The sequence below is a fragment of the Lipotes vexillifer genome, unplaced genomic scaffold (genome assembly GCF_000442215.2).
Source record: "Lipotes vexillifer unplaced genomic scaffold, Lipotes_vexillifer_v1.1 scaffold995, whole genome shotgun sequence".
Classification (NCBI taxonomy): Eukaryota; Metazoa; Chordata; class Mammalia; order Artiodactyla; family Lipotidae; genus Lipotes; species Lipotes vexillifer.
The window spans coordinates 1209345-1222178 of record NW_006785389.1 but is presented as its reverse complement, the minus strand read 5'-3'; the positions used below and the strand labels follow the sequence as shown (position 1 = coordinate 1222178).

Here is a 12834-nt window from a genome sequence, read left to right as displayed (position 1 = left end):
ATATCACGTCAGTGAGGGTATAAAAGTGTAGAATGTAAAAACAAAAAACACACACACAAAATAAAAATAAATAAAAAGAGTGTAGAATGTAGAGAATGAATAATAAAGTGGGCATCTGGTGATCAAATCAACGGATTGTGCTAGAAAGTCACTAGGTGTTCACCAATACTGTTTTCTCCTTCTGGACACCGAAGAGGACAGGCATGTCCCAGCTTCCCTTACTTAATTTGGGACCATGCAAGTGAATTTTGGCCAATTGAAATGGGCAGGAGTGATCGTGTAAAATATTTATTTGATTTATCTTCTCATTTATGCTCCTTGGCGTTGCCTCTTTGGGTCTCACTGGTTCCAGTTTTCACACCTCCCCAGGAGTTACTGATGCTCCTTTGGGAGCTGCAGGTCCAGGTGATGGGAAGATAATGTCTTCATGAGAAGGAGGACCATACCTGGTGACCCTGAGGCACTAGATATCAGGTTGGGCCATCTCATGATCATGCATTTATACCTGGATTTCCCTGCTCTCAGAGTTCAATGGGAAGGCAGGAGGAGTTTGAGCCTTTGTTCTTGTGAATTAGACATGAAATATGACGTCATCTTATGAAATAAACAATAATATGTAACTATATTAATTCCACTGTCCACTTAAGCCTAAGGACAATTAGTCTTGATAGTTCTAAGTTTTGAATAATATGTCCTGTAAAAATGTATCACTTTGACAATAGAGTTACCTGTAGTTTATGAAAACTTCCTGCAGCTAAAGTTTAAAAAAGAAAATTAAACTAAAGGTATACAGGTGTGCTTTATGCAAAAATTTTAACCATTGCCTATAATGCTACTTGCTGACTCAGGGAGTGATTGTATTTTATATTTTAAAAAACATAATCAGTGATTCTGCAAAGAGGAGCCTCTGATATCCTCCTATAGCTGTATGTGTGAGACCCTTGTGGAGATGATGAATAACAATAATAGCTTGTGTGTATTTAGCACCAGGCCTTGTGGTAAGCACTTTTCATTTCACTTCCCATGAGGTAGGCTGTAGTATATTCCCATTTTAGTTGAACTTTGGGGGAAGGAGGTGCTCATGACTTTTAATGAGAGCTCCCACCCGCGGGGGTTTCTGTGTCAGAAGGTGTAGGTTGGATCCGAGAATTTGCATTTTTAGTAAGTTCACAGTGATGCTGACCCAATTTGGGTATGAACGAATTAGAGGAACATTTCATGTTTTTAAACGAAGACTGCACGAGAGAGGGATATTCACTGTTCAATTTAAATCTCAGTCCCCAAAACTCAAGAGAGGTGAAGCAGTTCTCCCAGGATGAAAGAATGCTCCACCTGCTGGAGACGGCGGAGGACGCGGCGTTGTCACAGGTGACCACGGAAATCTGGACGCGTCGCCTTTAAGAGGGGCTCTGGCCCTCCGCGACCAAATTCCTCCCCGATCTTTCTCCCTCCACCAGCCTCCGCACAGCTGTCTAGGAGAGCCGGAAAGGGGACCCTTTCCTAGGTGGTAGGAGCACACAAACCCCTTTACCCAGAAGTCTGTGCCTGGCGCATCCGCGCTGCGCCAATGACAGTCCGGAAGATGGGTGTTTTCTGCCGCCCTTGCCGGAAGAGGCGGGACTTCCGGCGTCGCGGCCGTGACGTCTTCTGCTTGCGCCAAGGTTGTCAGGAGTGGCTGAGGAGGTTGGCTGGGAGGCCTTGCTGGGGTCCGCCTTCCATGCGGCTCTTCGGAAGCGAACAGGGAAGGACAGTAAAAAGGATAGGATCTCTCTCCGCGTCGTTGTTAGGATCCATGGTCCCCGTCGTGTTACGGGCCGCCTTGCGCGTAGGTGCTGGCCGGGGCTGCGCCCTTCCCGAGGCCTTCGCACCCGCCCTCCGTCCTCGTCCGCTTCCGGAGGCGGCACCCTGAGCTTGAGCGCCTTTTTACAAGGGGGAACCTGGGGCTCTGAGTGCGACAGTCGTCCCGAGGCCACTCCGCCCAGTGTGGGGTGGGGGTTCGGCTGCTCCCGCAGAGCCCGCTCCAGTCGCCAGTTTCTCGACCCGGTTCTGCTCAGAGGATCCCATGGCGGCCGCGGCGCTTATGGACCGAGGTCAGGTGAGTGGAGGGTACCTCAAGCCCTTACCGCTTCAGGTGTAGGGGATGGTGTGTTCTAGGGCGTTCAGCACTTCGCCTTCATCGCCCCCTTCTCTTAAGTATAAAGGCGGTGAAGGGCGGTCCTTGATGGTGGATATGTGGCGAGGTTCCCATTCCCAGTGTTGATGGGATGAGACGTGAAATGGCTTCCAAGGCCCAGGAGCCAACTGGTACGAACACTTGGAGGTGAGAATGAATTAGGAGTGTTCAGTCAACCGCAGGTTTCTGTTATGTTTGGTGAGAATAGAGAGCAGGCAGTCAGGGATCAGGCCTGGAATCGCAGCCTGAGGAGCTGGGCCTCTTTTCTGATGGTGGCGGGAGCCATGGAAGGTTTGTAACAGAGAAGGGAGGTGATCTGACATAGTTTTTAACAGGCTTCCTCTTGTAGCAGAGTGGAAAGATTGGGGAAGCCTGAGGGTGGGCAGGGAGACCAGGACGGAGTCTACAGCAATAGTCCAGGTGAGTGTTGATGGTGGGTGGACCAGAGTGGTGGCAGTGGACGTTAGAGAGGTGTATGGATTTTGTATATGTTTTTAAACTAGGGTCATTGGAGATTTTCTGATGAGACATAGTGAGATTCTGGGACTCTTCACCTGCCCCGCCCCCTGCACTTTTGTCTGGGGGCTTTAACGCAGGGGTCCTTTCTAGTCCAGCATCCTAAATCTAGATCGAGAGTTATATGAAGAGGTTCCTGCTTCTGGCAGCCAATAGGATGAGGACTGGAAAGGTGTATTAGACCCAGGAACAGCATGTGTAAATGCTTGGAGGTAAGGTTGAGTTGGGAGTTCTTAGGCATCTGGTGGCAGTGGTGCCTGTCATAAAGACATATGAGTACTTCCTGGATACTGTATGCAGAGTGGCTTCAGGAGTGAAGGTTGCCTTGGAGGTGCATATGGTGTGGATCAGAAGGTTGTCAGTGTTAATGGGGTGTGGTCCCGATATGACGAAGGTGGTTCAGAGTGATGTACATGTTGGGAGGAGTGTGGACTGATGGCCTCAAAGTGGTGTCTGGGAGGCATGTTCCGGAGGATGCCAGCGGAGAGTGTTTGGTGCCCCTCATGCAAGGCCCATAGCTTCCATAATATATTAATATATCTGCTCAGATGCCTGGTTCTGTTCTGGGCTGCACACAGCGATCAGAGGGACAGGAGAGAGCAGGTAATAGTGGTGTTAAGGCCTAGTATCGCCTCTGAATTGGGCAGCTGGGGAGGATAGGGACCAGGGGGTGGGTAGGTTAATGGGTAGACTGGGGACTCCTGTTGTCTGAGCTCAACTGTCCCCTTCGTGGCAGGGCTGTGTGACCTTTGAGGATGTATTTGTGTACTTCTCCTGGGAGGAGTGGGAGCTCCTTGAGGAAGTTCAGAGACTCCTGTACCGTGATGTGATGCTGGAGAACTTTGCACTTGTGGCCTCACTGGGTAAGTCCTTGTTTCAGTTATCTATTGGTACATGGCAAATTACTCCAAAACTTAGTGACTTAAAACAATTAAAATGCGTTATGTAACTTTCAGTGTACCAGGAACCTCGCTCGTCACAGCTTACCTGGGTGCTTTTGGCTCAGGGTCTCTCATGAGGTTTCAGTCAAGCTGTCAGCCAAACCTGTGTTCTCATCTGAAGGCCATTCTCGGGAAGAATCCACTTACAAACTCACTCATGTTTTGTGTTTCCAAGATGTAATTTCTTGCAGCTTGTTGAACTGTGAACGTTAGTTCCTCACTGGCTGTTGTTCAGAGGCCTCCCTTGGTTCCTTGTCATGGTGGCCTTTCTGTAGTGCACCTCATAATGTGGAAAGTGCCTTCTCTGAGCAAGTGTGCAAGAGAGAATGTCCAGGATGATGGCTGGTCTTTTTCTAACCTGTCCTGGAGAAAATGATCCCATAATTTTTGCCCTGTTCTGTTCCTTAGAAATGGGTCAATCAGTCCAGCCTATGGTCAAGGGAAGCGGCCTACACAGGGGTGGGAATACTGGGAGGTAGGCATTCTTGGGGGCCATCGGAGAGGCTGCCTTCCACAGGCCCTCATGCCCGCTCCAGTGTCCTTAGGGTTTGCTTTCTCCCCACTTACCTTGGGGCAGCTCTTTCAGTCCAGCCAGATCAGTGACTCTTCTCCTTCCCTTTTTTGGTTCCCAGAGTAGGTGCTGTGGGTGCCAAGGCTGGGCCGTGTGTGGTGTCCCCTCCCTCGCTGAGCAGTCCCGACACTTATGCCCAAAGCCTTTCAGGATTGGGTTAGGAGTTCAGGGCTCTTTCAGTCTGCTTCACAGATTCAGCCTGGCTTGGGCACTTCCAGATCTATAATGCCTCTGTGTCCATGTTCTGCCCCCATCTTCTGGCTGAGATTTCCTGGGGCATGACTATGCCAGGAGTTGTAGGTACTGACATGGTCACTGCTTGTGGAAGGCACAAGGATGTTCCGCCAAATCCTCCTTCAGGTTATTTCGTCTTTTTTTTTTTTTTTTAACATTTTCTGTTTTTTGTGGGATGGGTCTGTCTAGGCCACTCATCTGCTCTATGTTTTGTTTTGTTTTTTCTTGCAGTATAGTTGATTCATAATGTTGTGTTAGTTTCTCCTATGTTTTGTTTTGTTTTTTTTACAACTTCCATCTTCCAGATCCCATATAGTTGCCCAGGTGGAGAGGGGCGGGAAGCCCTGGGTGCCTGGCAGGGAGCCCTGACTCCAGCCACAGTGAGAGAGGCCAGAGAGGGCCTGGCCCTGCTGCATGGGAGCTGAAAGAGAGCCATCTTAGGGCTGAGTTCACATCATACTGAACCTGCTTTGTGTTCACCAGTGTTTTCTTGCCAAGGCACATAGCGGTACCTCACTTCTCCCTTTCCTTCCTCATTCTTGGCACTTGACGTTTCTCTTCTGTCTTCCATCCCTTGGTTGTTTCCCCATCTCTCTGGCCTCTGTGTCTCTCACTCATTCTCCTCTTCTCCGTCCGCATTGCTCTGCAACATTGGCTACTATAATGTGTCATGAGTTGTGCACATATCCATATGTAGTCCTTAAGAACCAGCTACTTACTTGCGATCAGATTTTCCTGGGCTTGGACACAGCCTTCTGCACAGAGCTCACCTGACACCAGCAGCTGAGGCCCTGCTGAAACCCTTTTGTAGAGGAGTGAGTTGGAGACCTTGCCTCTACTTCTGGTACTGTCCACCATCATTGTGTCTTAATCCAGCATTAGAGTTCCTCCGTACTGTGACGTTTAGAGGCCCAGGACTGACAATGGGCCCTTCCTCATCCTGATCCTGGCTCCCTCATCCTGCCAAAAGCCAGTGGACTCATTCATTGGTGTGTCACACATACATATGTGATGGAGTTGCTGCTTCCCACCAAAGTCAACATGTCCTTCACTAGCATTTCTTTGATTTCAGGTTGTTGGTGTGAAGCAGACAATGAGGAGGCCCCTTCTGAGCAGAGCGTTTTTGTAGAAGGAGTGTCAGAGGTCAGGACTCCTGAGTCATGTCCATTTATCCAGAAAGCCCACCCGTGTGAGATACGTGACCCACTGTTGAAAGAGATTTTGCACCTGGCTGAACACCAGAGATCATGCCCTGCACAGAAATGGTACACATGTAACCGCTGTGGGCGAGGATTCCTGTTCAGTGAAAACTTTTATCAGCCTCAGAAGCAATATAGTGGGAAGAATCCCATCAGAAGGGATGATGATGGGGCCTTACTTGTGAAGAGCTGTGCTGTCCACATGTTAGGGAGACCTTTTACTTGCAGGGAGGAGGGGATGGACTTGCCAGATAGCTCTGGCTTGTTCCAGCACAAAACTACTCACAATGGAATAAGTCCATGCAGAAGGGCTGAGTTCATGGAGCCCTTTCCACAAAGCTCCAGACTCGGGAGACACCAGGGAGACCATGATGAATTGATGCTTCTCAATTGCAGTGACAATGGGAAAGCCTTCCTGAACGCCTTCACTCTCCTTGACAACCAGATAACTCAGGCTGAAGTGTGGGCTTTTAGGTGCCTACCATGTGGAGATCTGTCCAAGGAGAAATCGGCTCTTATTCATCACAATAAAATTCATAGTGGAGAAATTTCACATGTGTGTAAAGAGTGTGGAAAGGCCTTTATTCACCTGTCTCACCTAAAAACCCACCAGAAATTTCACACTGGAAAACGACAGTATACATGCAGTGAATGTGGAAAAGCTTACAGCAGAAGCTCCCACCTTGTTCAGCACCAAAGAATTCACACTGGAGAAAGGCCTTATGAGTGCGGTGAATGTGGAAAAGCTTTTAGCCGCAAAAACACGCTTGTTCAGCACCAGAGAGTTCACACTGGAGAAAGGTCTTATGGCTGCAGTGAATGTGGAAAAGCCTACAGCAGAAGCTCCCACCTTGTGCAGCACCAGAGAGTTCACACTGGAGAAAGGCCTTATGAGTGCAGTGAATGTGGGAAATTCTTTAGCCAAAGCTCTCACCTTATTGAGCACTGGAGAATTCACACTGGGGCAAGGCCTTACGAGTGCAAAGAATGTGGAAAATTCTTTAGCCATAACTCCAGCCTCATTAAACATAGGAGAGTCCACACTGGAGCAAGGTCTTACGTGTGTGGCAAATGTGGGAAGGCTTTTGGCTGCAAAGACACACTTGTTCAGCACCAGATAATTCACACTGGAGCAAGGCCTTATGAGTGCAGTGAGTGTGGAAAGGCCTTCAGCCGTAAAGACACGCTTGTACAGCACCGGAAAATCCACACCGGAGAAAGGCCTTATGAGTGTGGCGAATGTGGAAAATTCTTTAGCCATAGCTACAACCTCATTGTGCATCAGAGAATTCACACTGGAGCGAAGCCTTATGAGTGCAGTGAATGTGGGAAATGCTTTAGCCACAACTCCAGCCTCATTCTACACCAGAGGGTTCACAGTGGAGCAAGGCCTTATGTGTGTAGTGAATGTGGGAAAGCCTACATTAGTAGCTCCCACCTTGTTCAGCACAAGAAAGTCCACACTGGAGCGAGGCCTTATGAGTGCAGTGAATGTGGAAAATTCTTTAGCCGCAATTCTAGCCTCATCCTTCACCAGAGGGTTCACACTGGAGAGAAGCCTTACATGTGCAGTGAATGTGGGAAAGCCTATAGCAGAAGCTCCCATCTTGTTCGGCACCAGAAAGTTCACACTGGCGAAGGGCCTCATGAATGCAACATCTTTGGTGGCCCTTTAGCTGCATCTGTTACACTTGTTTAGCAGCTAGAAAGTTCACACTAGAGAAAGGCCTTATGAATGCAGAAAATGTGCTGTATTCTTGTTCAAGATATTAGGACTCACACCAGAGAAGAGCTCTGTGAGTGCCCTTTGTGAGGGAGCCAGCAGGTCAACCTTGTACAATCGTACATCCACCCTGGGGAGATTCCCGACAAGTACCACGTAGGTGAGAAGCTCTCATGAGGTGCATTGCACTTCCTCAACTGTCCAGGGCTCTTGACAGTTATATCACTGCCAGTACCTGTGGTGGAAGCCATCTCATTGCTGTTAAGTTTCCACAGTGTCTATCAGTTACTCCAATATGCTCAGGAAAGGTGGAGCCCTGTGCTGTCTCTCCTGATCCCTCTAGGTGATCGTGAATGTTCTGAGTGTATTGAAGATCCTCATTTCCTTCCCCATGATGGGGTTCTGAGTGACCATGATCTATCTCTGGCCGAAAGGATCTGAACTGGAATCTGCTGGTGATTACCAGACAAGATTTCCTTGACGTGTTGACTGTAACATGATAGCTGTGACTTATTTATCCTGCTTTCAAGTTACCCAACTTTGGAACTCCCTGCCCCATGTTACTCTGGTTTGTGCAGTGATAAAGGCCTGCTGTGGCAGTTTTTACTCTTGGGAGGTCAGTTCACTGTGTCTAATGGATTGAGAATAAATTGGGTTTCGCCAGCCTGAAGGGAGGAACACCTTTTGTTGGCACCAACTTTATGTGCCTCAGAAGGAACAGTAGGATGGCAGAGAACACCTCTCAGTCTAGTTTGGCCTAGTTTGCATTGTTGCCTAAGGCTTGCTAGAAAAGACTGAAGAGCTTTGTGCACCTAATCCTGTGGCTTAGAAGTCAGGATTTCCTGTGAGCCCAGAGTTCATTCTGAGGAGGGCACAGTTGGTGTGGAAATCTCCAGTGCTTGTGGAAGCAACATGAATTGGGTCCTTTGTTCCTAGGGAATGTCCCATATTCTTCAGCACTTTTGAGGGATTTCTGTCTCCTGGACCTGTACAGGAGCCAGTCCTTGATGTCCAGAATCCCATAGGCAAGTATCATTGACTGGAAGGCTTAAGTCTTAGGGCAACATGGGAATCATAGTTGGTATAGAAACACTGAGATAATGGAGTGGGGATGACTGTGGCTAGTGAGAGGATGTGTGCCTATTCTAACGGAGGCATCTGTAAATGTCCATGTGATTTTGGCTGTATAGCATGAATGGTACAGAAATTCTCAGGACCTTCGGATATCTGAGTCTCCTGTGGCCAACTCACTGTCATAGTAGTTAATCTAAAGGTTTGCAGATTTCTGTACCTCCCTCGGCTGTTGATGTTATGGCACAGGTAGGAACCCCAGCACTGACAAAAGGGAGATCCAGGGATCAGGCTTCCTCTCTGACCCAGCCAACATTCCTAGTGACAGTAGTGGATGTGGACTTCATTGCTCTCCAGTTTTTGCTGATATTGAGGCAGGGCTTATCCCCCTAAATTGTGGGGAGAGGGATATGGTTGAACCAGAACAGTTGCCAGATGTGACTTTCCAAGAGGAATGGTAAATATGGATTTTTATGGGGAACATTTAGTTCTTAACATCTTTATTGAGGTATCGTGACATGAAATAAAATGAATGTGTGTAAAGTGTAAAACGTGTTATGTTTCACCATGTGTGTATATACTGATGAGACCACACAACCAAGATAATGGAGATACCCCACACAACCTAAATATCCCTTGTGTCCCTTTATAATCCTTTCCTTCCAGTCCTTTCTAACCCCCTTTCTCACAATTCACAAGTAATAGCAAGCACTTCCTAGTATTTCATATAAACAGAATCATATGGTATATACTTTCTGGGAAGTGGGATTCTGGCATTTTTCACTAACTATAACTATTTTGAGATTAATCCATCTTGTTGCATGTATCAGTTGTTCGTTTGTATTGTTGAGAATTATTCCATTGTATAGATATACCACATTTGTTTTTTATCTGTTCACCTGTTAGTGGATGTTTGGGTTGTTTCCAATTTTTGGCTGTTACAAATAAAGCTCCAATGAAGATTTGTGTATAAGGTATTACTGAATAACATTCCATTGTATGGCTATACCACAGTTTGTTTATCCATTCACTGACTGAGGGACATCTTGATTGCTTCCAAGTTTTGGCACTTATCAATAAACCTGCATTATGCATTGTGTGTAGGTTTTGTGTGGGTATAAGTTTTCAATTTGTTTGGGTTCAAGCCAAGGAGCATGATTTACTGGGTCATATAGTAAGAGTATGTTTAGTTTTGTAAGAAACTCTCTTCCAAAGTGGCTGTCATTCTGCACTCCCACCAGCAGTGGGTGAGTGTTCCTGTTGCTCCATATCCTCATCAGCATTTGATGTCAGTGTTTTGGACTTTTGCCATTCACATAGGTGTGTAGTAATAGTATATTGTTGCTTTCACTTGCAGTTCCCTAATGATATATGATGAATATCTTCATATTCTTTTTTTTTAATAAGCCTTTGATGGCTAACTTTTTTTTTTTTTGGCTGCATCAGGTCTTAGTTGCGGCACGTGGAATCTTTTGTGGCGGCATGCACGTTCTTCGTTGTGGTGCATAGGCTTCTCTGTAGTTGTGGCGTGTGGGTTTTCTTTGTCTAATTGTGGCATGCGGGCTCCAGGGTACATGGGCTTTGTAGTTTGCAGCACGCGGGCTCCCTCGTTGAGGTGCGTGAGCTCAGTTGTGGCATGTGGGCTTAGTTGCCCCGTGGCATGTGGGATCTTAGTTCCCCGACCAGGGATTGAACCCATATCCCCTGCATTGGAAGGCAGATTCTTTATCACTGGACCACCAGGGAAGTCCCTCTTCATATTCTTTTAACAGTGTATTTTGCAGAGCAGAAATTTTAAATTTTAGTCAAGTCCAGATTACAAAGTTTTTCTTTCATGGATTGTGTTTTTGGTGTTGCATCTAAAAAGTGATTGCTAAACCCAAGGTAACTTACATTGTCTCCTATGTTATCTTCGAGGTGTTTTATAGTTTTGAGAAAATATTTGTAAAAGGTATAAGATGTGTGTCTGGATCACTTTTTTTTTGGCTGTGCTGCACAGTTTGCGGGATCTTAGTTCCCCTGTCAGGTACCAAACCCATGCCCCCTGCAGTGGAAATGGAGCCCTAACCACTGGACCACCAGGGAATTCCCTGGATCACTTTTTTATTGTTTCTTTATTTATTTTATAAACAGGATACATAATTTATTACCTATTTTACTATCTCTTAGCATGTTTTTTTTAAATTAATTAATGTTATTTTGGCTCGCTGGGTTTCACTGTGGCGTGCGGGCTTCTCTAGTTGCAGTGCACAGGCTCACTTGCGGTATGTGGGATCTTAGTTCCCCTACCGGAGCCCCTGCATTGGGAGCATGGAGTCTTTTTTTCTTTTTTTTTTAAATAAATGTATTTATTTATTTATATTTTTGTCTGCAATAGGTCTTCATTGCTGCGTGCAGTCTTTCTCTAGTTGTGGCGAGCGGGGGCTACTCTTCATTGCAGTGTGGAGGCTTCTCATTGTGGTGGTTTCTCTTGTGGAGCACAGGCTCTAGGCGCACTGGCTTCAGTAGCTGTGGCACACGGGCTCAGTAGTTACGGCTCATGGGCTCTAGAGTGCAGGCTCAGTAGTTATGGCACACGGGCTTAGTTGCACTGTGGCATGTGGGATCTTCTCGGACCAGGGCTCGACCCCATGTCCCCTGCATTGGCAGGCGGATTTTTAACCACTGCGCCACCAGGGAAGTCCCTGGGAACGTGGCATCTTAACCACTGGACCACCAGGGAAGTCCCTGGATCACTTTTTAAAGCCCATTTGTTGAAAAGACTTCCTTCTCCATTCCTTTTCCTTTGTTCCCTTTTCAAAAACCACTTGAATGTATTTGTGTTCATCTATTTCTACACTCTCCGTTCCAGTTTTTTCCATTTATTGAGATAATAATCGTGGGGCTGTGTGTGGGGGGGTCTTATTGTCTTTTATTATATGGTTTATTCCATTAATTGATATTCAGATGTTAAGCCAACCTTGCATTTCCTGGGACAAATCCCCCAGATCACGTTGTATAATCCTTTGTGTATGTTGCCAAGACAGTTTTCTGATATTTTGTTAACGTATTTTACATCTATATAGATGAATGATAATGGGTTTGTAGATTTGGGGATTTTTAAAAAATATTTAATTATTTATTTGGTTGCACCGGGTCTTAGTTGCGACAGGCAGCCTCCTTAGTTGCACCTCGTGGGTTCCTTAGTTGTGGCATGCATGTGGGATCTAGTTCCCTGACCAGGTATCGAACCTGGGCTCCCTGCATTGGGGGTGCGGAGTCTTAACCACTGCACCACCAGGGGAGTTCCTACATCAATTTTTATATGTAACATTTTTATCTTCATCTAGTTCAAAATATTTGTGTTTTTTAAATTTCCCTTGTAATTTCTCCTTTTACCCATAGGATAATTAGTAGTGTGTAGTTTAGTAAGTCTCTTTCTATTAAATTTACAGGGATGGTATCACAGAGCAGGAGGAATGCTTGTGATTTTTCAGTCAATGGTCCAAGTGTTACTGTTGAAATGGGGAAAATCTGTGAGTTATTTGAAATACCTTGGTTTTTCTTCATAAGATGGGAGACCCTTTTTTCCAGTTTCTCTTCTATTGACAGTATTTACAAGTGTCCTTTTCAATAGGTGGTTGGTTGGGATGTGGGCCCGTAGTCCCTGCTGATCTGCAAGGACATGTTTTCTTCAAATTCTGTCTTGTAAATATGAGCTGCCAGGTTTTGTAGTTCAAAAGGGGCTAATTATTCTTTTTTTTAATTATTATTTATTTATTTTATTTATTTTTGGCTGCGTCAGGTCTTCAGTTGTGGCATGCGTGGGATCTTCGTTGAGGCACACGGGCTCAGTAGTTTTGGCGCGCGGGATCTTAGTTCCCTGACCAGGGATTGAACCCACATCCCCTGCATTGTATGGCGGATTCTTTACCACTGGACCACCAGGGATGTCCCGGGGCTAATTATTCCAAGTTCTATTTTTGAATTAGGTCTCCACCTTCACATTTAACACCATTGGTAAAGTGACATGAAACAGCTGCTCTTAACATCAGCACCTTTGTGACTCCCAACTGTTGAAATTAGGAATTTTTTTCTAGTCTGTCTGAAAATCTCCTATAGTTTAAAAATATTTTTGTTTTAATGATTAAGTTACTATACAGTCGATTTTTCCTGGTCATGGACCACCAGACCAGAGACTCGTAAACCATAGGCATCCTTATTCCTGAAACTATGATTAAGAAATGTCACCAGATTATTAACCCCATTTTTTGTTCCTCCCCTCTAAAACCCCACAACTCAAAGACCCAATTGCAGTGGGTGTCAGACTTGTCTCCCACTCCCTTGATTGGTGCCCTGCAACAAACTCTTACTTTGCTGCAAACACTCAATGTCAGTTTGGCTTTTGCTCGGTTACAGTAGGGGGT

General features: G+C 46.1%; 1 protein-coding gene across 1 annotated transcript; it reads left to right on the top strand.

Moving 5' to 3' along the window:
- Positions 1 to 2062: 2062 nt before the first annotated feature.
- LOC103080953 (zinc finger protein 304) lies at positions 2063 to 7333 on the top strand. Its single transcript, XM_007457468.1, has 3 exons — positions 2063 to 2095; positions 3426 to 3552; positions 5508 to 7333. The coding sequence occupies exons 1-3, from the start codon at positions 2063 to 2065 to the stop codon at positions 7331 to 7333; spliced, it is 1986 nt and encodes a 661-aa protein (XP_007457530.1).
- Positions 7334 to 12834: the final 5501 nt, after the last annotated feature.

What these genes read in the sequence shown, in the direction of transcription:
- LOC103080953 (XM_007457468.1), top strand. Translation starts at nt 2,063, where the DNA reads ATGGCGGCCGCGGCGCTTATGGACCGAGGTCAG. An exon ending in CGCTTATGGACCGAGGTCAG is followed by an intron (nt 2,096 to 3,425) that starts GTGAGTGGAGGG and finishes CCTTCGTGGCAG; the next exon opens with GGCTGTGTGACCTTTGAGGA. An exon ending in TGCACTTGTGGCCTCACTGG is followed by an intron (nt 3,553 to 5,507) that starts GTAAGTCCTTGT and finishes CTTTGATTTCAG; the next exon opens with GTTGTTGGTGTGAAGCAGAC.